General features: G+C 51.4%; 1 protein-coding gene across 5 annotated transcripts in view; it reads right to left on the minus strand.

Moving 5' to 3' along the window:
* SEPTIN8 (septin 8) overlaps positions 1 to 23914 on the minus strand; it is a 37337-nt gene continuing 13423 nt past the window's right edge. Inside the window, exons 2-10 of one of the 5 annotated variants that reach the window (XM_057415845.1) lie at positions 22101 to 22215; positions 20143 to 20338; positions 19322 to 19508; positions 15391 to 15552; positions 13878 to 13974; positions 13355 to 13523; positions 12973 to 13105; positions 12084 to 12274; positions 1 to 1659 (exon numbers count right to left, since the gene is read on the minus strand). In XM_057415845.1, coding sequence (XP_057271828.1) covers positions 1497 to 1659; positions 12084 to 12274; positions 12973 to 13105; positions 13355 to 13523; positions 13878 to 13974; positions 15391 to 15552; positions 19322 to 19508; positions 20143 to 20338; positions 22101 to 22215 — 1413 coding nt within the window. In that variant the 3' untranslated portion in view covers positions 1 to 1496. Of the gene's footprint in view, positions 1663 to 4320; positions 5290 to 8697; positions 9787 to 12083; positions 12275 to 12972; positions 13106 to 13354; positions 13524 to 13877; positions 13975 to 15390; positions 15553 to 19321; positions 19509 to 20142; positions 20339 to 22100; positions 22216 to 23914 lie in introns of those variants that run through there. The other 4 variants (XM_057415846.1, XM_057415844.1, XM_057415847.1 and 1 more) reach the window with 4 other exon arrangements.

Consider the following 23914-nt stretch of genomic DNA (forward strand, 5'->3'; position numbering starts at 1 on the left):
TAGGACACTGGCTTCTTTATTATTTGCAATGACTTCTTTTTACAGGTAATACCATCGGTGAAGATGCTTGCGATGCAGAGTGCTTGCAAACGCTCTCCAGCTGAGATCTTGCGAATGGGAAGAGTTGTACTAGGTAAGCTTCACTGGGACCTTTACACAGCAACACCAATGGATTTCTTACACATTGTAAGCACTAAGGTTTGCAAATTGGTTTTCTCCAAAGAAACAGCTCCTTATCAAAGAAGACTAGAAAACACAGAGGCACACACATACACACCCCACACATCCACCCCAAGGTGCTCTGCAAGCTCCCTGTCGTTAGCTATCTGCAAGCCTTTTGAAGAATGGTACACTGAGGTTTATTAATTCATATTTAAAAGTTTCTACTATTTAAAACCTTTAATTCTACTCAGAAAATGACTCCCCTCATAGAATCACAGAACGGTTTGGGTTGGAAAAGACCTTAAGATTAGCAAGTTCCAACCCCCTGCCATGGGCAGGGACTCCTTAACACTAGACCATGTTGCCCAAGTCCAGCCTGGCCTTGAGCACTGCCAGGGATGGGGCATTTACCACTTCTTTGGGCAACCTGTTCCAGTGCCTCACCACCCTCACAGGGAAGAACTTCTCCCTTACAAAGAACTTCTTCCTTCTTTAAAGGACAACTAAAACAGACATTAAAAAGATTCTCGTATGCACCACTATATGCCATTTTTATTTTCTTAAATACACACTGCAAAAATATTTCTACCTATTTCCCTCTATTAATACTGTACATAGAAAGCTGTCAGAGTTTTGCTACATTTCACACACAGGTTTTTCTTAAACCATTTTCCTTTTCATCCTGCTAATGATCCACCCCTGGTTCAGGCAATGAGACTACCCCAATCTGGCACTTAGTTCACATTGCAGGTACTAAACATTTGATAGAAACAATTAAATTTTGTCTTCAAGAAACGATCATGTGCAAGTAAGGCAAAAATTATGTGATACAAACACATCCTGGATCCCTTTTCTTAAGGTTATGTGCAAATATTAAGCCATCTTAGGCTGCTGATTGTGAAAACTGCCTTTTTAGGTTCTTGTTTCCTTGGTAAATTCAGAGTGCAGTCGCTGTTATAGGTCCTATATCTGCTTCTATTCATATCTGCTGGCCTGAATTTAATCTTCTGGATAGCAATCTGGAGAACGCAGACACTTCAGAAATCGTTAGGAAACACAGACCTTGTACATTCATTTTAAGCTCAAAAAAAAAAACAAACCCAGTTCAATGGTTGGCAAGTACAAACACAAAACACCCAAAAAAAGTAAGGTGTGGGGGGGAACCCTTTAGGTTTCCTGATGTGAAATGAAATTAGTCTGTACTTCTGATTGATAACATAGGAAAACATACAAAGTCCACTGACCTCGGGGAGGGGTAATATATATACTTTCTCTTCTCTCCAGTTCCATGCCATGGTGATGTCCAACTGGCCCCAGCTACTACAGGGGCTGCCTCAGAGAAATCCTTCCCTCCACGTCGCGCTCTTGACCAGACAGCTACAGCACTGTATGGCGTGCCACCAGCTATTGCAGTTTAAGGGCTCCACATTGGCCTTGGTGATCATCACCTTGGAGCTGGAGAGGCAGGCTCCTGATTGGCTTCCTGTTATTACTGCTCTGCTAAAGAAAGCACAGGTAGGAATCAAAATGGCCTTTGGACACGGAACTTGAGGCTGGGACACTGATTAATAAAGCACAGGTGTATTTACAACCAACATTGCACTTTAACAGCCTCCTGAGCATCACGTGTGCATGTTCTGTTGCTGCAGACCTCACCAGTGCTAACAAAAGGTGGAATGAAACCGCAGTTAAGGGGTGGGAATGGGAGAGAGCCCTCTCTTGGGTAGGGAAGGGAGGCTTCCAAACTGTTTGGCCGCAGGTAGCCCCTGACTCCCATCCTCCTGCAGTGGGAGTGTCTGAGAGCACCTATAAAGCTGCCCACCATGTCCCAGCCTCCCACTGAGCACTGTGGAAACCTCTTCAGTACAGTTACACAGCTTTCACAATACAATCAGTTTGGCTTCTGATGACCCACATTAGAGGCAAACCCTGGGCTTTGGTCTTTTAAAGCTGTTCTCCAGCTTCATCAGACACATGCCTGCTGAGGCACTGTACCTCGAAGGCTGAACACCGCGGCTGTTGGGTTTATATCCACCCATTTGTGGTCTTGCATTTGCCTGGCGTAACCCAGCCTCCTGCTGCCCTCCTGACCAACGGCACCTCCTAAAAGGAGGCAGAGCTTACCCACCTTCTGTGCAGTGCTTCAGGAGCTCCTGGTGACGTGGTCTGCAGCAGGGCCAATATGCATGTTGCTGACATGAGGCATCAATGCAGCCTGTCGCTACCCTCCCCATAACCCCATAACTACAGAGTTACAGGAGCAGCAGCCAGGAGACAGCTGAACTTCCACAAGGTCTGCATCTTTCCTTACAGGTTAACAGCACTGAGTTCAGCTGAAGAAAGCGTGTGGATCAAGAGCTCATGTGTCTGCAGCCACCCAACGCTGTTTGCATTGTCTACCCCATCAGCCAAGCCACCCAGGGCCATCCCAAGGCAAGGCCACTGTACCACAACCCTTCCGGACTGAAGAATGCCCATCAAGCACGGCTGAGGGTTGCTGTAAACCACCTGGGTTTAGCCCCTTGCACACCTCCTACAGCCCAAATTGCTGATGACACCACGGGGACCGATGGATGCTGCGGTGGATTCAGGCCCCTGCACAGTGAGGATGTGGGAGCGAGTGATGGGTGGGTGCACACGGGTGGCTGGTGCCTCAGCAGAGGGCTGGGAGAAAGCTCCCTACATCCTCCCCCGAGAGGGACCAGTGGGAAGTTACTGCCTTGGAAGCAGCAACAGCAGAACCTGTCCCAGAGAACAGAGCAGACAACGCAACACAGTGGAAGCGCTGCTGTTTCTCAGAGGCTAATGACACATTGGTATTATCTTCCTATTTCTTATGTCCTTCCTGAGCAGTGTGTGCTGCCTCTTGGTTTTAACATCACGTAAATTCAGAGAGCTGGGGGAAGGACTTGGTCACGATCCTGCACCTCAGGGACCAAGTTGGCAGAAGGCTGAGAACTGCACCAGAGAGACTCAAAGGAACCTGAGACTGTTTTGGAAGCAGCTGTGATGAAGTGTGACAGGCTGAGCCTTTCATCCAGCTCACTGCATTGTCCTCTTATTAGAGCTAATCCCACTTGCCCCATGGGAGAGCCACAGGAGCTGCTTTCGAGGAAGCGGGAGCTCCCAGTGCTGCTCTGAGAGCAGTTCTCAGGTGGAAGCAAGGTTTTCATTCAGCAGCGAGAAGGCTGCGAATCAAACCTCCCCTTTTCCTTCAGGCTTCCCCTGGAATGCAGGGCTCTGAAGTCTGTGCCCCTTCCTGGTGAAGCCATTAAGGACCCAGTCCCAGTGCCTACAAGGTGTGGGAATAGTTACTTGGCCCCAAGCACCGTTACCTCGGGCCCTCACCAACCAGCGCGTGCTGCTCAGGGATTGTCAGAGCCAGTCAGGTTTACCACACAATACAAAACGTCTTTGGAATTCCAGCTCAGAACCCACGGCTCCTCAGACCCAGTCCGGCCAGGCCCTGCCTGCTTCTCCCCTGGTCCTGCTGCCACTGCAGCCTTCCTCACGCACTGCAGGGATGAGTGATGTGGGGTGAATGTGCTCGTCACAGGGTTCAGTCCCTGCTGCCTGCAAGGGGTGGGAGTCTCCAGAACATCCCCATGGGCCCAGTTTGGTTATTTCACCCCACGTACCTGTTTGATGCTGAGATATATTTCCCAGTTCTAGTCTATGTCAAGGGCATCCAGAGGTTTCGGTGACTGCCACGTGCAACGCACCCAGGGGACAAGAGCTCAGTGCCTGTGGCTGCCGGTGCCTCGACACCATCCTCTCCATCCCAACTCGCTCCTGGGTGGTGACAGCACAGCCTGCTCAGGGGGGAACCCTGTGGGGGTCCTGGTGCAGCCCGCTCCAGTCACCCCATCCTGCTTCTGTCACCCTGTCCCACACAGGGTGCAAGCTGCCCTCAAGCATCCTACCAAGGACTGGTTTTCTGCTGGTCCAAGGCCGGAGCAGCTGGAGAAGGGGAAAGAGGCTGCTGGCCCCAGATGTGTGGGGCTGCACAGGGGACATCACACTGCAACCCCAGATACACAGGGCAAGGGGGTTACAACAGAGGGAATCTGGAGTAACTTTGAGGGTGCTGAATTCGGCCACAGCACTCTGCCGTGGCAGGGACTGTAACTGATGCACAAAACATGGTTTTAACAGGTATTTGTTAAATAAGTCAGTTTTGGTTTTATTAAACCCAACTTTGGTACAAGCAGGTCGTTCCTGAGATTCATTTACAAGGTTTGGTTTAAGACAAAGAGGAACTGGGGCCTCTCCCTGCTCTGTGTGGAGTCAGACTGGGGCACAGACGTCACGCTTCGGTTTAACCTGTTGGGCTTTTTAAACAGGTATGTGTGTAAGGGGAAGTCAGTCTGTTACAAACACAGCTCGCAGCCAGGAACACCCGCTCTCCAGCTTTAAACCATTTCCGCCTCCGTTAACACAAAACCTTTAGCTGTCCTTTGAAACAGCTCCCTCCTCACCCACCGCACCCCACCGGTGTTACCCATCCCGAAGCAGCGGTGGGAGGTGGGCAGGGTTAAGGTGTGAGGCACAGCTCTGCAGCCCTACAACAAAGGCTGGTTTGGTTAGAAACCTGTGAGTCCAAGGAGAAAAGCTACACGGAAGAGTTATTGCCAAGAAACATGAGAATGCAGCGGGAAGGGATGTTAGGAGGTTCCCCAGGTCCATCCCCAAACCAGAGCGAGGGAGGACACACAGAACCCCCACTGCAGCAGCAGCAAAGCCGAATGCTCCCCTCGCACTATCCCGCTTTGTCCCCCGTCCCCATGGAAGCTGGGTCAGTGTTAAGTGCTCTGTGCCCTCACCCAGAGACCGGAGCTGTGGGTTTAGTGCAAGCCATGCAGCAGGCTCCATTAGCAGGTTTATCTTTGGGCAAGTTATCTTAGATTTCAACTTTATCAAGAAACCTGATGGAGCAAACTGTTCCCAATCAGAAGGCACGGTGCATCTTAGTCCTTGCTATAAAATCTCTTCAGTGCAATACAGTGCAAGCTTAGAGGTGAAAGCACCAATTAATTTCTTCTGCATGAGATGTTTTGGCCTTAATAAATCTTCTAATTAACATATCTTCCCGATGCAATGGAGCACGCACTGGGCAGACTAAAAAAGCTACAGAAAGAACAAGAAGAGAATCAGTGTTTGAGCTTCAGTTACTCACATTAAGACAGCATGAAGGGTCAAGGTACGGATCTAACGTGTGGGGCTGGGTGCAGGCGTCTGAATTTAAACCATCACGACCCAGAGGAGCTCTCATAGCTGCCAAGACCTTGTCTGGAGCCAGTAACCAGAGGATGGACTGGAAGCTGGAATGAGGAATGGCTGCTGGAGCAGACATCTGAGGAGCTGTGGGCTGTGATGGGGTGGGAGAAGGACAGAGCTGTCCCAGCCTGGCCAGCACACACAGCCTGGGCCAGTGGCTTTGTGCTTGTCCTATAGAACAGCCAAGGACAAGAGGACCAGGATGGGATTTGGGCTGTCTCCTGAAGGGATAGCACTGTCCTGGGGCCTCAGTCACTGGGCTTCAGCTCTGGAGCTACAAAACATGGTCAGGACCTACCTCGCTGCTGAGTTTAACACCCTCTGCATTCCTCACTCTGTTGTAAGCATCTCTAGGGGCTTTGCATGGATATTAATGAATAACCTTAACATTGCTCCTATGGAAGATCACTTGCCAGTGCCCATCATCCTGCATCACCAGGTGGCCCAGCTTTAAAATGACCCATCTCTGCCGCCTTAATTCCCCAACTGATTCACTGGGTCGGTGATGGCTACAGGCAATGTCCCACCAGCTCCAGCCACCACTTCTGGTCACCTCAGTACCAGAGCCTGGCCCGGTGCAAAGGTGGGATTCCAACAGGCAGCACACAGGACACACAGAACTGCCCAATGCTTTTAAAGCAAGCTGTGTATTAAAAGCAGGCAGCAGAGGTCTCTCACACCAACCAATTCCTGCAGCAACAGCACAGTCCACCTGCACATTCCTAAGATGATCTTGGAAGCAGCCAGGATCCAGCCAGGATCCAGCCAAGATCACTGACTTGCTTTTGTGCTTGGAACTGGGGCTGCACGAAACACTCCATCAGCAGCAGCCCTTCAGCAAACACTGCATCAGCCAGCTCCACTTGTTGGCTTGGTCTGACTGCGGCATTGATCTCAGTCCAGTAACAAATAAAACCCAGAGAGACCCTAAATTACCCCAGAATAACTTTATATGTAGCGATAACACAGAACAGACTCCAGGGACAGGCCTAAGGGTAAAGCTTCAGCAGCAGCACTCTGAAAAGGAGCCCCAGCCTAAAGCTGGGCTTAGTTTTGGCTTTAACCTAAGTGTACTATGTGGAAAAAGCATCCAGCTTTGGAAGTACCACTGGGACACCCTCCACCTCGCTCCCCTTTCACCCCACCCTTAAACCACCTCTTTGGGCAGCATCACATCAGCCAACCTGCTGGTACATCTAAGGTACCCAGATCTCCCATCTACCCAGCCACCGGATCCCGCAGGAGTCGTGCCAATGAGCTGGAAGGCTCCTTTTGCTCAATTAGGGATGGCATTTGAATGAATAGCATCACATCTCCCCCCAGTTCCAGATGAGGCGCCTTTCCGCACGCTGCATGATTAACTAATTGTTAATGAGCTAGCTGATTTCAGTTTGGAATGCTCCCAAGAGTCACAAGACATCCTGTGCCTGGTGACACTTCCAACCGCGCCACGCTGTCCTTTCAACAGAGACCCACAGGAAATGCGCCACTAAATAAACGACACCACAAGAACTCAAAATGCACGTGACATTTAATAACAGAAAACAACGTACAAAGTGAGGGGAAAGAAATGAAAGTCAAAAAAAAACCCACCCCGAAACCAACCAACAACGCCCACATTCGGATGGCAAAGGGCAGGGATGCTGCAGGTCGCCAAGGCTCTGAGCCAACCTCTCCAGCTCCACCCTGGGGCATCCACCATAGCCAGACATGAAGCCTACAGAGCTCAGAGCCCCACACAACACGTTTTAAATTAGAAAGCAGACAACATACATGATGGTAAATGGTTAAATGATAAAAACAATGGATAGCTTTTTCCCATTAATACCAACCTTTTACAGATAAATGTATAAACCAACTGCAAGATGCTTAACCGAACAGTTCCGGTCAGTTCTGAAGGGGTTTTCTTTCACTTCTTTTAGCCTACAAGATGTAAGTCTTGGGACTGGATCGAGATTAGCATCACCTTGTATTTGTAAGTTGTTAAATAAAAACAAGATCAGAACTACTCTACATACCACACTGTCTCAACTAAAGGGAAAAACAAGTACTAGAGGAAAAAGTATGACTGAGTCCCATTGGGGAGATTATGGTGTTAAGCGCTCTAAAGAACAAGTAACTAAAAGGAAAAGGGATGTCTGTCACAACATAAAGTCAATGTAATATAATAATCATCGTCATTAAAATATTGTTACATACATTCTGAATGTCTTCATCAGAAAAAGCTGGGAATTTCTCCACAATGCCCATGGACTTGAAGGGTTTTACTCTTTCATCATTGCTCTACATAACCTAATTTCCTAACGCTAGGACAAAAGGATCGATCTCTGATGAGCCAGGGCAGTTAAAATCATTTGCATAGATCTTGCTGGCTGCAGCATGAGATCGGGAGAGAACGACCGACTGGAAAAGGCTCTTTGCACAGCCAGGATCATCGGATGTGCTTTTATCCCGGCCTGCACAGCAGCAGCCTTGAGAAGTAAAACTAACAGTAAACCAAACAGTGCTGCTCCCTCGTGCAATCAGTGCACCAGAGCTCCTCTCACCAGCAAAACACCAACGTCCTGCCCATCATTCGCTCCGTGGTTGGACCGTGGTCAGAGTGAGCCGGAGTTGTCTCCTTGCATGTAACAACAGGTTGGGGTCCTCGTCCATCCTTGAGAACAAGACATGACCCCTCCTATATTTGACTCTTTAAGACATCCACCTGGAGGCACAGCCTTGAACATGAATGCTCAGCTTTCAGCAGACTCCTAAGGAGCACACACAACTCTGCCTCTTTGACAAGCAGCCTGTTCCGGAGGGTACCCGTGAGATCTGTGTGAGGATCTTTCTCCAGCCTCCAGTAACACTGATTTGCAGTACATCCAAATGAAAGGCCGTATGAAAAGAGTTTAACACCTGAGCATGTACTGAGAAAGGAAAATGAACAAGAAACAGCCCCTGCTCTACTGGGATATGCAAGTTAGAGAACCTCATCTTAGAATGCAGCAAGTGCTGCCCTCACACAGGCTGTAACAGCTGAGGCACGAGGCTGCTCTGTAACTCAAAGAAGGAATCTGCTGACAGCTTGAAGACAAGCCTTTAAGGGAGAAAGCATTGGAAAAGCCCTGTAACATGGATAACTAGATGAAAACGCACACCCTCACAACTAACAGCCAGCCAGTGCTCTCATACACTCTCATAAAGACACTATGTGGGGCTTAATAGAAAAGATTTGCTTTCTTTTAGCCCGTTACCTGTTGGATGGATGGAACTGGGTCCAACTGTTTTTCCATGACAACAGAGCCAGTAAGCCTCTGTTCAGCTATTGTCCTGCCTGATCACACAATGGTTTGAGTGGAAGAAATTAACATTGATCCTAACTTTCCCTCTGAGCTGAGCTGCCCAGGAAAACCAGGCTGTGATTTCCAGGCATGAGGAGTGTTAAGGGAAGCACCTTCCAAGAGGAATAACGCCTATCCATATAAACAGGGTGCATAGCTCAAGATTAGGGGAGTTTCCTTATTAGGCACATAGTAAGTTTAAGGTTAAAGAGTAAAAGTAAAGATGACTGCTTAAATAGCTTTGACACACAGTAAAGTACATTGGTAAATGACAACTGCTGCACAAATCCTGCAGCTGCACATTATACAACACACTCTTATGAAGAATCTTTCTCTATAAATGTTCTACTTTAGCAGTAAACTCAAAACATCCCATGGATTTTATAACCACTCTCCTTACATATATATATATATATATTTCTTATAAATGATGTAGAAAGTGTTTAGAGTAATTCAGGAGTAAAATACAGAAGTACTGGAATGAGGGTTACTCTGAGCAGGGCTCCCAGGGCAGAAGGTCTGAGCGCTGTGTTTGAACTGACTCAAATGGAGGGCTTTGTTAGAAAAACAAAGGTTCGAGCATCCTTCACAGCACTCCTCCCGTTTGTGCACGTACAGGGGGAGGCCGATGAGCCTCGAGCAGTCACCAAGTGAATTACAGAGGAAAAACAAAGCTAGAAAGCAATGATTTAGCTGGTGGTAAGATGAGTTCAGACAAACAGTTACGGTCGCTGCATACACGGCTGCTCGACCCCTGGGTTTAGAACAAAACACCTGATTTTAGGGATTAGTTGCCTTTGTTTAACAAAAGGTAGGTGGTTACTTCCTCAAAGCCTCCTGCCACACTCTGCACGGATAACAGGGAGTCCTTACACCGCCAGCACGGAAGATGCTCATTTTCTCTTTCACTTTGGTCCACTCACACAATGTTATGAGAAGGGTCACAGGGTGGGAAACTCAAGCAACTTAACACATGAAAGCACCAAGTCCACTCTTGGCCTGAAAGTCTGTGTGTGATTAACTGAAAGAAACAAAGCATAAAAAAACAAAAGCATAAATTAAAGTTATGAAAACGAAACAAAAAGCAAAATGCAGCAAAATATGTTAAAAACAAAACAAGGGGAGGGAAGGGCAAAGGCTGCTCAGGCACCTGAAGACCAATGGGAGACAGCAAATTCCACACTGGAGCGCAACCTGCCTGGCACAGGGAAGCACAAGGGGGAACCTCAGCACAAACACTTGCATTTCCCCTTGACACCTGCAATTCATCTTCATTTCTCACTGATTAAAGCCACTAAAAGCACTGTGTTGAAACAGGAGATGATAAAAGCTTTGACCAGCTCTAGTGAACACAGAAACAAAACCACCCCCTCTCCAAACTCCCGATATATTCCCAGTTCCTGCAAGCTCCCAACGCCTTGCCCATAAACCCAGGATACTTCTCCAGCTCCATCGCATCCATACAGCGCCAGAAACTCACTGCACAAAGCCACAGCACAGCCCACACCGTGCGCTCGGCCGGGTGAAGCCTCACGGGCTCCACAGGACCCCCTGCTCCTTTAGATACCTCCCAGATGAAGCCAAAAACCACCCAACCAATAAAGCTAAAAACCCAAATGACCCAAATCCCGTTAAAACCACATCTCCCTAAGTTACCGGTTTTATTCCTGGTGATGGTGCACCCCCTCCAGCCATGCTCTGGAGAGGAAGAGAGCCCCAGCACCAAGCAGGGTCCCACCATGCTGTGGGGCTGTGGGTGCCCCTTGGTTCTCTGTACACCCCCCGAGCTGCCTTCTCCCAGCCCTGCTCCTGGCCGTGGCCGGCTCCTATTCACCACCAGAAGAAGGGGTCCAGACTCGCATCACAGGTGGGATAAAGCCACAAAAGCCCAGGAAACCCATTTCCCTCACAGGCAGATGGAGCGGAGGGGCAGCTGCAGTGTTCCAGCCTGGCCAGTGCACAGCACAGCATCCCCAGAGCATCCCAGCACCAGCATCACTCTCCCAAGGTACCAGTGTGCAGCTCAGCGTGCTTGCCTCTTTCAAAGCAGGCCCAGCCCCAGCCTGGCCCAGGGTTCAACCCCTAATTCGTGTGCGAGTTCAGCCGGATTAAACCCTGTTTTCAGCAATATAGTTTACAAAGTGTTTTGGGTTCTATGTGTGAGGTGGGCCATGCCCAGAGGATGCTGAGAGGGCTGCAGAAAAGAGTGGGTTTGTGTCTTTAACACCATAACACATTCCCAAGGAAACAGGTTAAAGAATACACACTCATCTTCCATGGGAAGAGGCAAACTACCAGCGTGTCAGTGCCCAGAATGAGCTCTTCTCGTGCTGCAGCTCACAGCAGAGAAGTGTCAGAGCACAAGGTCTCATCAGCCACGTGAAGCTGAACGTTGTGCTGCCAAGAGCACCTCGGGTGTTGCTACTCTCGATGGTCTTGTTTCAGTTGCCATCACTAGAAGGCTCAGGAGCACTGCCACCAGCCTGTGCTGGGTTTGACAGGATGCAGCTCAGACTCTCAAGCTCCTTCACACAAGAGGAAGTTACAAAAGATGCTGGAATAACAGAATTCCCAGCTTGCGTGATGGCGCTTCTCATTTTGCTCCCTGGCCAGTGTTCCTTGAAGACTGGCTTGAATGCAAGCAGGATCACACATGCCCCTTTTCTCTTTAAACCTGTTTGCCCATTCCTGCTCTCTTTACACCTTCAGGTGCCTGAAGGAGCATTATTTACATGCCCTCCTCCACACTGCTGCTGGCTTCAGCAATGTGCATTAACTTGCAGCAAGCTGAGATAAGAATTCTGCCTGCAGGGGAAAAGATCTTTCTGTTGAGCAGAGCTGTGTCCTGGAGCCCTGCTTCACATGGAGCCCTCCTGAATTCCCAATGCATTTTCTCACTAAGCTGCTGTTTCCTTTACAACTCTGCTCCTAAAAACAACTGCCGAGGGCCCCAAGCCTACAGATGACAGGGACCACATCTGAGAGACGTTACAACCGCGCCAAGATCATCCCACGCTGGGGAGAAGATGCAGCTTGTGCTGGTCCCCAGGAGCGGAGGAGCTGCCTGCCACAGAGGTAAGGGCAAACCCTCGCGACTCTCGGCCTTCAGAGAATGGCCCCAAAGTGCAAATCCCTCTCCCCTGCAGCCACCACTTCCCCAGGACCCCATCTCTTGAAGCAGAGTCAGAAGAGCAGGAATTAGGATTCCAAAATCCCCTTTTCCATTTGCTGCCTAAAGCACTGACCAACACTGAAGCACCCCAGGAGCCGCTGACCTTCCAGGCAGCAGAGGAGAAAGACTTGAGCTCAGTCACTTACTTTTTCTTGTCTTTGTCCTTCTTCAGCGGCTGCTGTGAGGTAGCCTGCAAGGATTGGGACTGCAAGGTTTCCACCGCTACTTTCCGCCGGTTGAAGGCGTTCATCTCCTCCTCCAGCTCCCTCCTCTTCTCCTCCACCTTCCGTTTCTCCTCCTGGTGTATCCTCTTTAAATGCTCAAACTTCTCGTGCAGCTGCGGGGAGACAAACCCTCTGAGCATCGCACCCACACAGCCATGGGGCTGTGACCCCCTGCCCTGCTTCACTCCACACGAATCCCCACCACCCCACAGACACGGCTGGGTGGTGGGGTCCAGCGGTGCCCCTGCACCGGGCCAGCCCCCAGCAGAGCTGGCCTTCACCAAAAGCAGTGACGACACAATGAATTCGCGGCTGCTGCGAGCTGAATATATCACATACATCAAAGCAGGAGAGAGCGTGAGCCCAGGTATGTGCACTGAGGCTCCCTGCTCCGGGGACCCTGTGGGCTCTTTATTCCTCACCAGTTTTGAAGATGGTCCATTTATCTCCTCCCCAGTCCTGATGGCTGCCCATGGCCTCACAACACTGACCTGGGGATTCCAGCTCCCCCCTTTACTCTGCTGCCCAGTGAGCCATCCGACACAGATGCTCACCAAGCAGCATCCGAGTCTCCTACACCCAGCACAGGATGGGGAGAGCTGCTGTTTCTGAGGCACTTCAACCAGGGATGCTGTTGTGAAAACACTGCCCCGTGTCCCCTTCTCCGAGTGGGGGGACGTGTGTGCCTGTGTTTGTGCTTTGGCTGCTGTGCTCCAGAGCTGTGCATGCTCTCCAGGATTCACGGTGGCCAGCCCCAGCTCCTATGCTGGCTGCATTTTGGGCTCCTCTCCCGGGTTTTTGGCACACCCACCTCTCTCTCCTTCTCCTTCAGCTCTGCCTCCGTCTCCTTGACTTTGTTAACAAACATTTGTCTCATTTCTTCCTCTTTCCTCTGGAGCTCTCCCAAGAACTCTTTCCTTTTGGTCTCATACGTTTCTTGGAGGCTGGGGAAGAAAGCAAACAAAATCCAGACCCTCTGGCCACCGGTGAGTTAGGGATGGGGAAATGCATGCCTGCCTGCATTGCCTCAAGACAAACAGGGGAGGGAATGCTTAAGTCAGCTGCAAAGTTCAACCCCAGTGCTAGCTCCTGCCAGCCCAGCATTGAGGATATTACCTACAAGCCTTCCTGTTTGGAGTGTCAGTAACAAGCTACTGCTCGGTATGGATGCTGTAGACATGAAGGGCGCTCACCTGAAGGGCTGGCTGTCAGGATCTGTGTCCTTGAAGCCCATCTCCTCCAGCTTGCACCTCCTGTAGAGCTCGTAGTGGCGGGTGTGAGTCTGCTCCCGGAGATCCTCCATGTTGACCCGGATCAGCATCTCCCGCAGCTTCACGAAGTCGCAGTGACTTTCATTCTCAACTGATGGAGGCAAAGGGAGGACTCAGCCAACCGCACACACAGCAGAGCACAAGCACAGACTGACTCCAGGCACTGCCCTCCCAGGGACTTCCAGCTGTTGTCCCGCACAGAGCACAACACAGCCCCTTGGACGCAGGGATTCCCATCGACCATTACTGCCTGCTGGTAGGAATGGAATGGGAATTCAAAGGGAAGGTTGGCCAACCCACAGAAGGCTGCACAGGACGTTTCTGCAGTGCTCAGCACAGGGCACCTCCACACACGTGTGCTGGCAGGAGGGCAGAGCTGGATGGAGAGGGTGCCCTGCATGCACAAGGCAGGTCTGCGGCGGGTGCCTGGCAGGCAGCACCTTACCTTGCACCACTCCCCATGGGTACTGCCGAGCTCTCACCAGCTTGTTCCCAACCTTCACCTCCTCTGTGCTGCCGACCACAGCAAAGGGCAGATGAGCCTGAAACAGAGCCAAGGAGAGATTGAGTGCGTGAGTCCAGAGATGAGCCTGACCGCTGGATCCCCCTGCCCCAGGATCTGCTCCAAGAAGTCCTTCCTCTGAATCTAACCTCCAATACTCAGAGCAGCCTCTATTGTGAAATGGGATACTGCAACAGAGAGTAGCATAAGGCTGCAGCACAGCTTATTGGCACTGCTGGCTGGACTGGATGGGGAAATATTGTAGGAACACCATGATCATCACTGATGTCCCTGTATCCATTTGTCAGGTTGTTCTCTCAGCTCTTTCCCCACGCCAAGAGCGGGGCACTCCCTGCCTTGCAGAAAGCACAAGCAGAGACATCCATAAACAGGCCTTGGCAGAGCAGTTTGTGTGTGGGCACTGGAAGGGACGTGAGCAGGATACAACATGTGCTCGCTGCTCCCCAAGCCTGCAACGCACGGAGCACAGCGAAGGAACAGGGCACTGTCCTCAGCACCGCAGGAGCCACGGAGCCGGCGCTTCAGTTGGATGAGGCTGACAAAACCCTTCATGTTTAGGAAGAAAGGGATCCACAAGTGTGGAAGTGGTAGAGAAGTGGCCAAGAATATTTTCACTGGGGCAAGGACCAAGCAGCCCCGGCTCCCCTTTCAATCCCCAGCGCACACAGCTTGCGATCGCTTTAGAAAGATGGTTGTAGCCTCCAATTTCTTATGAATTCAGCAAAACCAGAGCTATTCTGGTGAAAACACCCATCTACTTGACCCAGAAATCAATTGGCTATTGAGATTTAAAGTAAATTTAAACGGGGGCAGGGATAAAAGACAAAGCATTTAATCAGAAGCAGCCATGCAGGAAGATGCTCGTTCTGATGAAAAAGCTGCTTTTTAGTTAACAAATCAACATGGAGGCATCTCAGCTGCTCTGACTGCAGTAGCTACACTGTGGTCTGGGAGATGGGAAACCTGAAGGTGTTTTGCACTTGTTCTGAAGTTGATCTTTGAATCCCCAAAAAACAAAATAGAGTCAAATCATTTTTCTTCTTTAGTTTAAAACGGATTTTTTCTCTGCTTGGCCTTAAGTGGGGAATAACATACATCTTAACTGTAAGAGTTTCATTCCCAGTTTCCCCCTCCTCATGTGAGGGGCAGCCTTAAAGGCAGAGAGAATGAATTTTAATGAAAGTATTCTTCAAATAGTCAATAAAACAAACTTTGGAGCCGTTTCTCCAGAGAGCCCACAGATTCAGTCAGAGCCACGCTGTGATTAACTCTGCACACAACAGCCCTGGGCACCTCTCGCATCCTCAGCTCAACTGTCAAACAGATTCAGTGCCCAGACAACCCCGCTGGAATTGCCTTTTAAATACTGGTTTGTGCAGCAGTTCAATCTGTCACAGCTTTTGGTGCCCTCAGTGTGACTGGAACCAGTACTCACGTTCATCACCGAGTTGATCTCAGCGACCGCTTCATCGTCCGTGGGGAACTGGTAGATCTGCACCCCATTGCTGACCAGCTCGCTCATCACCTTGATCTTGAACTTGTGCAGCTCACTCTTGGAGATGGTGTCCGCTTTGGCAATGATGGGGATGATGTTCACCTGCAGCAGGAGGAAGGAAGGAGAAACAAGCCAGGTGAGCAGCATTGGCGTGAGCAGCTCCATGGTGCCCATGGGTTACCCGGGTCTTACCCCGATGGCTGCTTTGCCTTTCACACAGAGGTGCTGTGCTTTGCGTGCGCTGCAGCACGAACCCAGCTGAACACTAGAGGGAAGAGTTTTCCAGGCCTGATTTGGCTACGGATTCCCGATAAAGCAAAGACAAACATCCTGCAATAAATACACGAGGAGCAGATCAAAGCCTCTGCTCGTGCCTATGCGTTTTGTTGTTACACGCTTCGAGGGAGGCAGAGGCTGCGTAACTGTCACATCTCCAGTTATCACCTCTCGCTTCTGGCTGTGCTGACAGGCTGGTTTAGAAGACAGGCATAAGGATGACAACGCTGCAGTGAGCTGGTGGAGCCCTTCCCATGCCTCAGCAGGAGGAGCAGAGGCTCCTCGGATGCTTTTACAGCAGCTACAGAACCTTTCCGAGGACTCCACGCGGATCACAACTCGGGCGCGCTGTGTGGATGACACAGACCCCCTGGGAGAGGTGCAGGGTGCAGCACACAGGAGGTTGGGGGTCCTGCTGGTTTCACATGGCACTCACCAGCACAACACCCCATGGAGCTTCATCGGCCCAGGGTTCAAAGCCACCCACAAGCTGCAGCGTGGGGAGGTCCCCACCGTGCTTGGCACCCATCAAGGTCAAGAGCAAACAAGGGCCACATGCCCCACGCTTCAGGAGGGATGTGGTTCGCTGTGTGGCCTCGTGCTTGAGAGAGCTGCACCAGGGCAGGATCTGTCACAGGAACCTCTATTAGATTCTGCTGCGATGCCCGGAGAAGCCAAGTGCCACGCTGCAAACCACTGCTTAAACAAACAACAGCACAACTCTGAACAGCAGCCAAATTCACAGCAGCGACACGCACGGGCTGAGACAAACGAGGGGAAAGCCTGATTTGCCATCTCAGAGTTCTCAACAGCCAAGGCTTTTTGTCCTACAGAGCACAGACTCAGAGCAGCCATTTGGGCTCCAGTGGGTGCCATTCGTATAAATAACCTTGCTTTCCCAGCTCAAGCTCTCTTTGTGGCTCAGTGGTTTTTCCATACTTTGTGTTCCTCCCTCCTCCCTCTGGTTTAGCACCCACTAAATGCAAGAGCATTTACTCGCTCCAAAAGAAAATCGTCTTAATTTGCTCATTGCAAATACATCCAAGGGGATAAAATCCCTCTTTTTCGCAGCCACTGACCTGGCCTCTTTACCAAGGGCCACAAACCCACACAGAACAAGGTCTATTGCTCCTCAGCAGGTCAGTGTCCTCATTACCCACGTAAAAAGGGCCATGACCACAGCTGGGTGCCTCACTGACCTGCTAAGAGCAGGGCAGCCACAGCTTCTCTGGGCACCCTGTGCCAGCGCCTCAGCACCCTCACAGGGAAGAGCTTCTGCCTAAGAGCTCAGCTCAGTCTCCCCTGAGGTTAAAGCCATTCCCCTTGGCCTGGAATTATGACCCAAGGAAATCTGTGCTTCAGACAAGACAGTGAACTCAATGCACACCCATAAACCCCACCTCCTTCTCAAGTCACGAAGGGCAGGCAATTATCTACAGCTCCTAAACAGCACTGGAACCCATCCAGGACAACAACAGGGAGCCCCGGGATGCCCACAGCTGGGCATCACTTCCCAGGGCAGGGCTGTTTCACATCAGTACATCACCTCCTCATCTGATACAGAGGCAACTTCATCTATCTTCTTTCTCCACATTAAATCCAATGGAAAGCCAACCCCTGCCAGGTCCTACGTGCTTCCCACCCAGCAGCCATTCCATCGACCCAGAACCACTTCTGAAGATGCTTCTAGCCCTCCGGCTGTAACTGAATACCCTGAGAGCAGCTGGCCATGAGCTCAGCCAAACAGATGATGCACCACAGCACAATGGAAGGTTCTGTTTACGAACCAGCTTTACTCAGAAGGGACTTTGTAAACTTTACACTGAAGGCAAGATGTGTTATTGAAATCATCACCCACATTCAGAGGCCTGCCCAGCACCTGGTGCCGTGCCATGGCGCGCTGGAGCAAAGGTGGAACCGAGCCTCAAAACCCCTGCTGAACTAGCCCCAGAAGCTGAGTCAGCAGAGCACACCACAAAGCCCAGCCCCTGATGCACCTTTTGTCCCCATGGGCCCCGTTCTCCACCAACCACCCACAGCTTCCCAAGGGGAAAGCCAGGTTCAGGTGTGCTGCCAGGGCTGCAGACCCGAGGCAGAGCACATCACCTCCCTGTTACCGGTGTGGAGCGGGCAGAAAGCTGCCTGGGGCTTGCTGACACCCACTGCACTCTGCCCCATGCACAGCCATTCAGGTGCACTGGGAAGGGGGCTCAGCGCTGTCATGCACAAATCCTGGAGCGCCTGGAGAGCACCTTGATGGCCTGGGATGGCACTGATGCAGAAACACAACGTAAATCCCTGACACCCAGGAAACATCAATGGTCTCGGGTCGCTTATTCACGTCCATGTGCCTCCTTGCGCAAAGCCACCACACCACCAAACCCAAGATGTTCTCACACTGTGGTAAGAAGGGAAATGAGAGCAAAGGGATTAAAGGACTCCAGGGAGGACAATTTAAGTGGAAGTTTAGAAATATAAAAAGCCTGCGTGCGCACAAAGTCCTCAGCTCTGCACAAGTACAAAGGATTTATTTTGGTACTACCCAAGGACCACATGAAAGGCAGCCACGGGGAGATGTGAAAAGCAGGGAATGGAGAAGGAAGGGAAGGGAAGAGCTTTGTGGGACCACCAGCACCAAGGGGAATCGTGCAAAAGCTTTCCTCCAAGCATATTTCTGGGGATGTGTAATGCTGGCAGCACACCAGGAGACAAGGGTTTATTGAGGGAAAGTTTCTGGATGCCTGATGAAGTCAGTGTAACAGCTACCAGGGTTACAACAGCCACTGCAATGGGAGGGCAGTGCCTGCTCTGCAGCAGGGCCAAGGGAAAGCAGCCCTGAGTGGGAGGGCAAACAGCAGGGACCCTGCAAGGGGGACTCTACCCAGGGTCCCCCTGTTACTGCAGGGTCCCAGCACCTTGCCTGTCCCCTCTGCAGGCTCATCAGCATCTGCCCCCACCTTGCTGCTAAAGCACTGTTCTGAAAGATAGGAAATGCTTGCAAAGAGGAGATGCTGCTGCCACTTGTGACCTTCGAAGCCTCCTGCAGCTCCCTGGAAGCCAGAAGTGTGTCAGAAACCTCTGAGCTGCAGGAGCATCAGTGGTAGCCAGTTAAGTAACCCACTGCTGCCTTAGGCAGAATAGCCTGTGCACAGAGAAACAGCCCCAGGGCAGACCCTCTCACGACCCACTTTTCAGATTCTATGACCTTGAGGATCTCTCACCGTGCTTGAACATCTTCAGGAGATACTGTGATCTCCTGTGAGGACCACCTGGCCCTCAGAACACACCCTTACCTGCACACGTGTAAAGCGCAGGTAAGGAAGTTGCAGCTGATGGCTTTGGTAAAGATGAGCTAACCTGGGTAAGATTCTTATAGTGAGGGACACTCCAGACGGCTGGGAAACAGGTTTTGCACCCGATATTCTTCAGGCAAGGCAGTGAGAAAGCAAGCCCAAGACCTCAGCAACCACCAGGACAGATGAAGTTTGATCAGAGTCCTATAAATGCCCCAGCTACCAGGCAGGAAGGGGTCCAGCACTGACACACAAGCAATGAACACTTCCAGGAAGATGGACCATGGTGTCCAGCCCCTCACCTTGCTATCGAGCTTCTTCATCGTGACCAGGTCCAGGGACTTGAGGGAGTGGCCGGTGGGGGTGATGAAGTAGAGGCAGACATGGATCCTGGTGTCATGGTAGTTGAAGAGGGAGCGCCGGATCTTCAGCTCCTCTTGTAAGTAATTTTCAAACTGCGTATCAATGTACTCAACTATCGGCCTGTAACTAAAACCAGACCATTAGCAAGCCAGGCCTGGGGCACCGGCACTGCAAAGGCTTCAGGGGTTCCATCACTGTAAAAGCAACCACGAGACTCAAACGATGTAGCCTCACAACAGGAGGAGTGTGGCATTTACACACAGACCCTGTAATCCAAAGGAGTCTCCTGAGGCTGCACTGGAAAATAAGGACACTGGAGCATGGAAACACAACTCCCTCCCCAGATCTAGCTCTGCCCAGGTCTCAGGGCTGAGCCATCTGGCTGCAGCAATGCAGCGTGACCAAGGAGAGACCTTGGAGTCCCAGAATGCCTTCACCTCGGGCTTGAACAAGATGTCTGTGCAATTAAATGAGACAGGTCCAGCGACACTGGTCACTGTCAGAACAGATCATTCCCAACCCTGCACCGAGGGCAGCCTGTCAACCGCTCCCGCTCCTGGAGGACACCATTCTCTGCGGGACAAACCTCCTATGACCCCTCTTTTTGGCTCCTCACCCAATTCACTCAGTCCCCAGAACCAGAGCCGCTGCAGGGAGCTGCTCCATGAACAGAAACACGGGCACGCAGGGCTGCAGGCACTTTGCGTCTTAAGCACCAGAGGCAAGCCCGGGAAAGCCAAGCAGATGGCGCGGAACCTGCCTTTCATCCTTATTTATCTGGTCCCCGAAGCCGACGGCATCCACGATCGTCAGCTTCAGGTGCACGTTGCTCTCCTGCAGGTCGTAGGTGCGTGGCCGCAGGCGGACCGCGCTCTCGTAGTGACTGGCCTCCTCCGTCTCGAAGGTGGTGTTGAAGAGGGTGTTCATTAGTGTGGATTTCCCAATGCCGGTCTCACCTGGGAAGGAGAAACCATCAGCTCCCTGCAGCATGAGCCTGCCACAGGTACTTCAAAGGACATTAATTACAGAGCACAGTAAATTACACTGTGAGCGGTTACTACAAACTGCTGCGCACGGACACGTAATTCTCACCCCGGTCACTGCATTCTTGAAGGCCTCCCATGCTTAATGCAAAGCTAACACAGAGCTCTCTGCCCCCATCTCCCCAGCGAGCATCACGCAGCACAGCAAAACACTGCTTTCCTCTGGAGAGAATGCTCCTTGGAGAACCAGCAAGGGCATGCTCAGGACAAGTTTCCCATCCGCAGCCCCGCTGTTCCAACAGCCACTGAAGGACACCTGGGATGCATCACAAACCAAGCTCTATCCCCGGATATTTGGCTCAAAGTCATCCGTGATGCAGAAAGGCTTTGAATGGCTGCTCCTGGTAACTAAACGAGACTGATGTCTTCCAGAGTGGCCTACAAGGGGCTCCATTTAAACTCCTCATTCACTACACGCAGCCCTATTGGCCAAGGGAGTGAAAAGAGGCAAAATCCCATGCAATAACCTCCTCCTTGCTCATTCCCAGGCGGTCTCCTGTGCTACACCTTCAGCACAGGCAGCCACTGCCCCCTGAACCTGCGAGGAGCCCTAAGGTGCACATGGCAGAGCAGGAGGATGAGCAAGCGTCTGCTCAAGGGAGGTGCCGTACCTGCTGCCAAGGGGTTGGGGCTTTTTTGCTTCTCCAAGCACTGGATTCTGCTCTCCAGTGCAGGATAAACACCTCGTGGTGCTCAGAACAGGGCAGAGGTACGCACTGTATCCTACCCGCTGCGGGCAAGAGTTGTGCAGGGCAAAAAAGCAGCCTGGTGCTCCAGACTGAGCTGAAAGGAGTCATGCGGAGAGCTCACTACTGACACAAGCCACATTCTCCAGAGCCATATTCTCTTTGGGCAGATTGAGGGCCAGGCAGGGAGCTGCTGTCTCTGGATGCATTTCTGCTGTTCTAGCAGGTTACAATACTGCAGATTCATATGCAAGATCCAGCCAAAGTAAAACTAATGCTCGTCTCATCTCTGGAAGGAACTGGTTCCTAGTGCTCCAGCAGCATCGCCTGCTCACCTCAATACCGGAGGTAAAAACCAAGCACATAATGAGGGTATTTCTTCTCACAACCGCTCTCAAGCTTCCAGACAAATACTGTACAATCAATAAAAGCAGGAACACTCCCTCTCCCTTTCCAAGCACGGGGGGGTCACACTTCCAGCCCTTTGACTCACCTGGGACAGCACCAGCCAGGCACAAGCCTCGTGCCAGCCACCCCAGTGTGCAAACATTTCACTTGCCGTTTCTCTTAATCCTTCCTATTGCAGAGGAGATGAGCACCACCTCCCTGATGATGGGACTCTTCTGGTTTCAGCCACTGGCCCTCCCTGCCACCCTGCAGCTTCCGCACCAGAAGCTGAGCTCAGTGCAGACCTGGATAGCCCCACAGCCGTTTCCTCCCCCTCTTCCTCACCAAAGCACAAAATTGATGTGTTTAAGCTTTCCCCCATATTCTCCCTGATTTTGGGCAATGGGTCTCCAACAGCCACATGCGAAAGCCCCAGCTCAGAAGCACCAAGCTCCAGAGAGCTCAACTCCACTGCAATTAAACCCCATTTTTAAAGACTTGGGCATCTTGGGTTTGCTCGAAGTCAGCGCCGAGGCTGTGGCACGGCACAAGGAATGAACCCTGGTCCCAGCCCGTGTCTGTGTGCAGGGGCCAGCGCTCACCCACGCAGAGGATGTTGAAGCTGAAGCCCTGGGTGACGGACTTGCTGACCAGCTGGTCCGGGAGACTGTCGAAGCCAACATGGCCCCCCAGGGAGAGGTTCCTCTTCTCTTCATTCTGGGAGGGAGAAGAAGCCAGGTTAGCCAAGTGCACCGGGCTGGGAAATCAGACCGGGGAGAGGGACCACCAAGGCCAAGAAGCACCCACCCCCTGTGCACAAACCCTGGTGCTGCCCGCAAGAGCTTGTGTCTTGGCACAGCACAAACCCCAACGGCCACCAACAAAGAGGAGAGAGGGGAAATACTGATCTTAGCAGGGAGCGGGGAGAGCTGACCCAACAGAGGAAAGAAAACACGAGGGCATGAGCTCCAACTGCGTGCAGCTGGGAGAGATTAGCAAAGGAAACCCCACCAGCCCGTGTCTGAGCGCTCATTTCTTCCCCTCCTTTGGACTTGTGTTTTGTTAAACCTCCAGCGCTGAGCACAGCTCCACAGACTGCATCCCCCCAAGCGCTCGATCATTTCCCTTTGCTATTGCCATGAGCAGTGTGAGGTTGTTCGCTCGGCCATTCAGGGGTGCTGCTCACACAGGCAGGACAAGGAACCCTCTTGCTTTGCCATCTGTGACCGCAGCTTTCCACCTTTCCTCTGCTGTTCCTCTTCCTGTCTCCCCCCATGCACATGATTCTTCCTTCTGTCTCCTCCCTCCCCCAGAGGAAGCGCATCACCTGTAGGAAGCTTTGCTTGGAAACGAAGGCAATAAACATCCGAGGAGACAATAACAGGTCTGTGCCCTGCGTTATAGAGCAAAGCAGACCAGGTCAGCTGCAAAGTGCAGAAGAGAGCTCACAGAAGGGCAACTTCTGCTTCTAGTGGTTAAGAACGGGGGAGTTTGGATTTCAACAGATATTGCCACCTCTCTGCAAAACAAAGCAACACCTCGGGGGTGCAGCCCCTCAAGCACTCCCATCCTTCCACGGGGAAGCAGAGATATGGGATTTCAGAGCACGATTCAGTCACAGGCACAGGCTCCTTGGTAAATGACCCTTTTTTTCTTAATCCCCAGCACACAGTGGAAGATGGGGATGGGAAAAGTGTCTGCCCTTTGCCTGGCTTTGGTTCTTCTCTTTGTCCCTGACAATGTGGACTTACAGACTGCGAGACAAGAGCCTAAGCTGGCTGTCAGACTTTAACTCGAGAGGGAAATAAAAGTCAGGCCATGATAAGCCTTGTGCATCGCTCTATGCCTGCAGCAAGAAGCTCAACAAAACGCAAACCTCTGTTCATCTGCGTCTCCAGTCAAAGCCTGCCTTAGTTCTGCTGCTGGGAGAGCAAATATTGCCAGCTCTGTAAAATAAACCGCTTAAATCACAAGGACAACCCGTGAGCAGCCGAGGCAGCTCCGAGGCCCCATGCACAAACCTCCCTGGTTAGCATTTGTTACCAGCTTCCAGCTGATTCCAGCCCTGTGCTCTCCCAAGGGGCTCCCTGGACACAGGCACAGCCGAATCCCAGCTGGGTTCCTGCAATCAATTCTGCTCCATCCCACCGGGATCGATCGTGCTAAGAGGAAATCGCGATCACTTAAAGTTTTCCTAGGGGAGAGGTGGCATCAAGTAAGGTTATATGGTGGCCAAGAGTTGAGGTGAATTAAAAGGGGGCCCGAGGACAGGGAGACCTCAAAGTTAAGCTTCCTCCCATTCATCTGTCACCACATGGAGCTGTTAAAGCTCAGACTGACGCCTCTGCAGGGATGGAACCCAAGGGCAGGATGAGCCTGTGCTAATCCAGGCAGCCCAATGCTGGCCCATGGATCC

This window comes from Pezoporus wallicus, unplaced genomic scaffold, assembly GCF_028554395.1.
Source record: "Pezoporus wallicus isolate ANWC-B61680 ecotype Strahan unplaced genomic scaffold, APGP_CSIRO_Pwel_v1 contig_9052, whole genome shotgun sequence".
NCBI lineage: Eukaryota > Metazoa > Chordata > Aves > Psittaciformes > Psittacidae > Pezoporus > Pezoporus wallicus.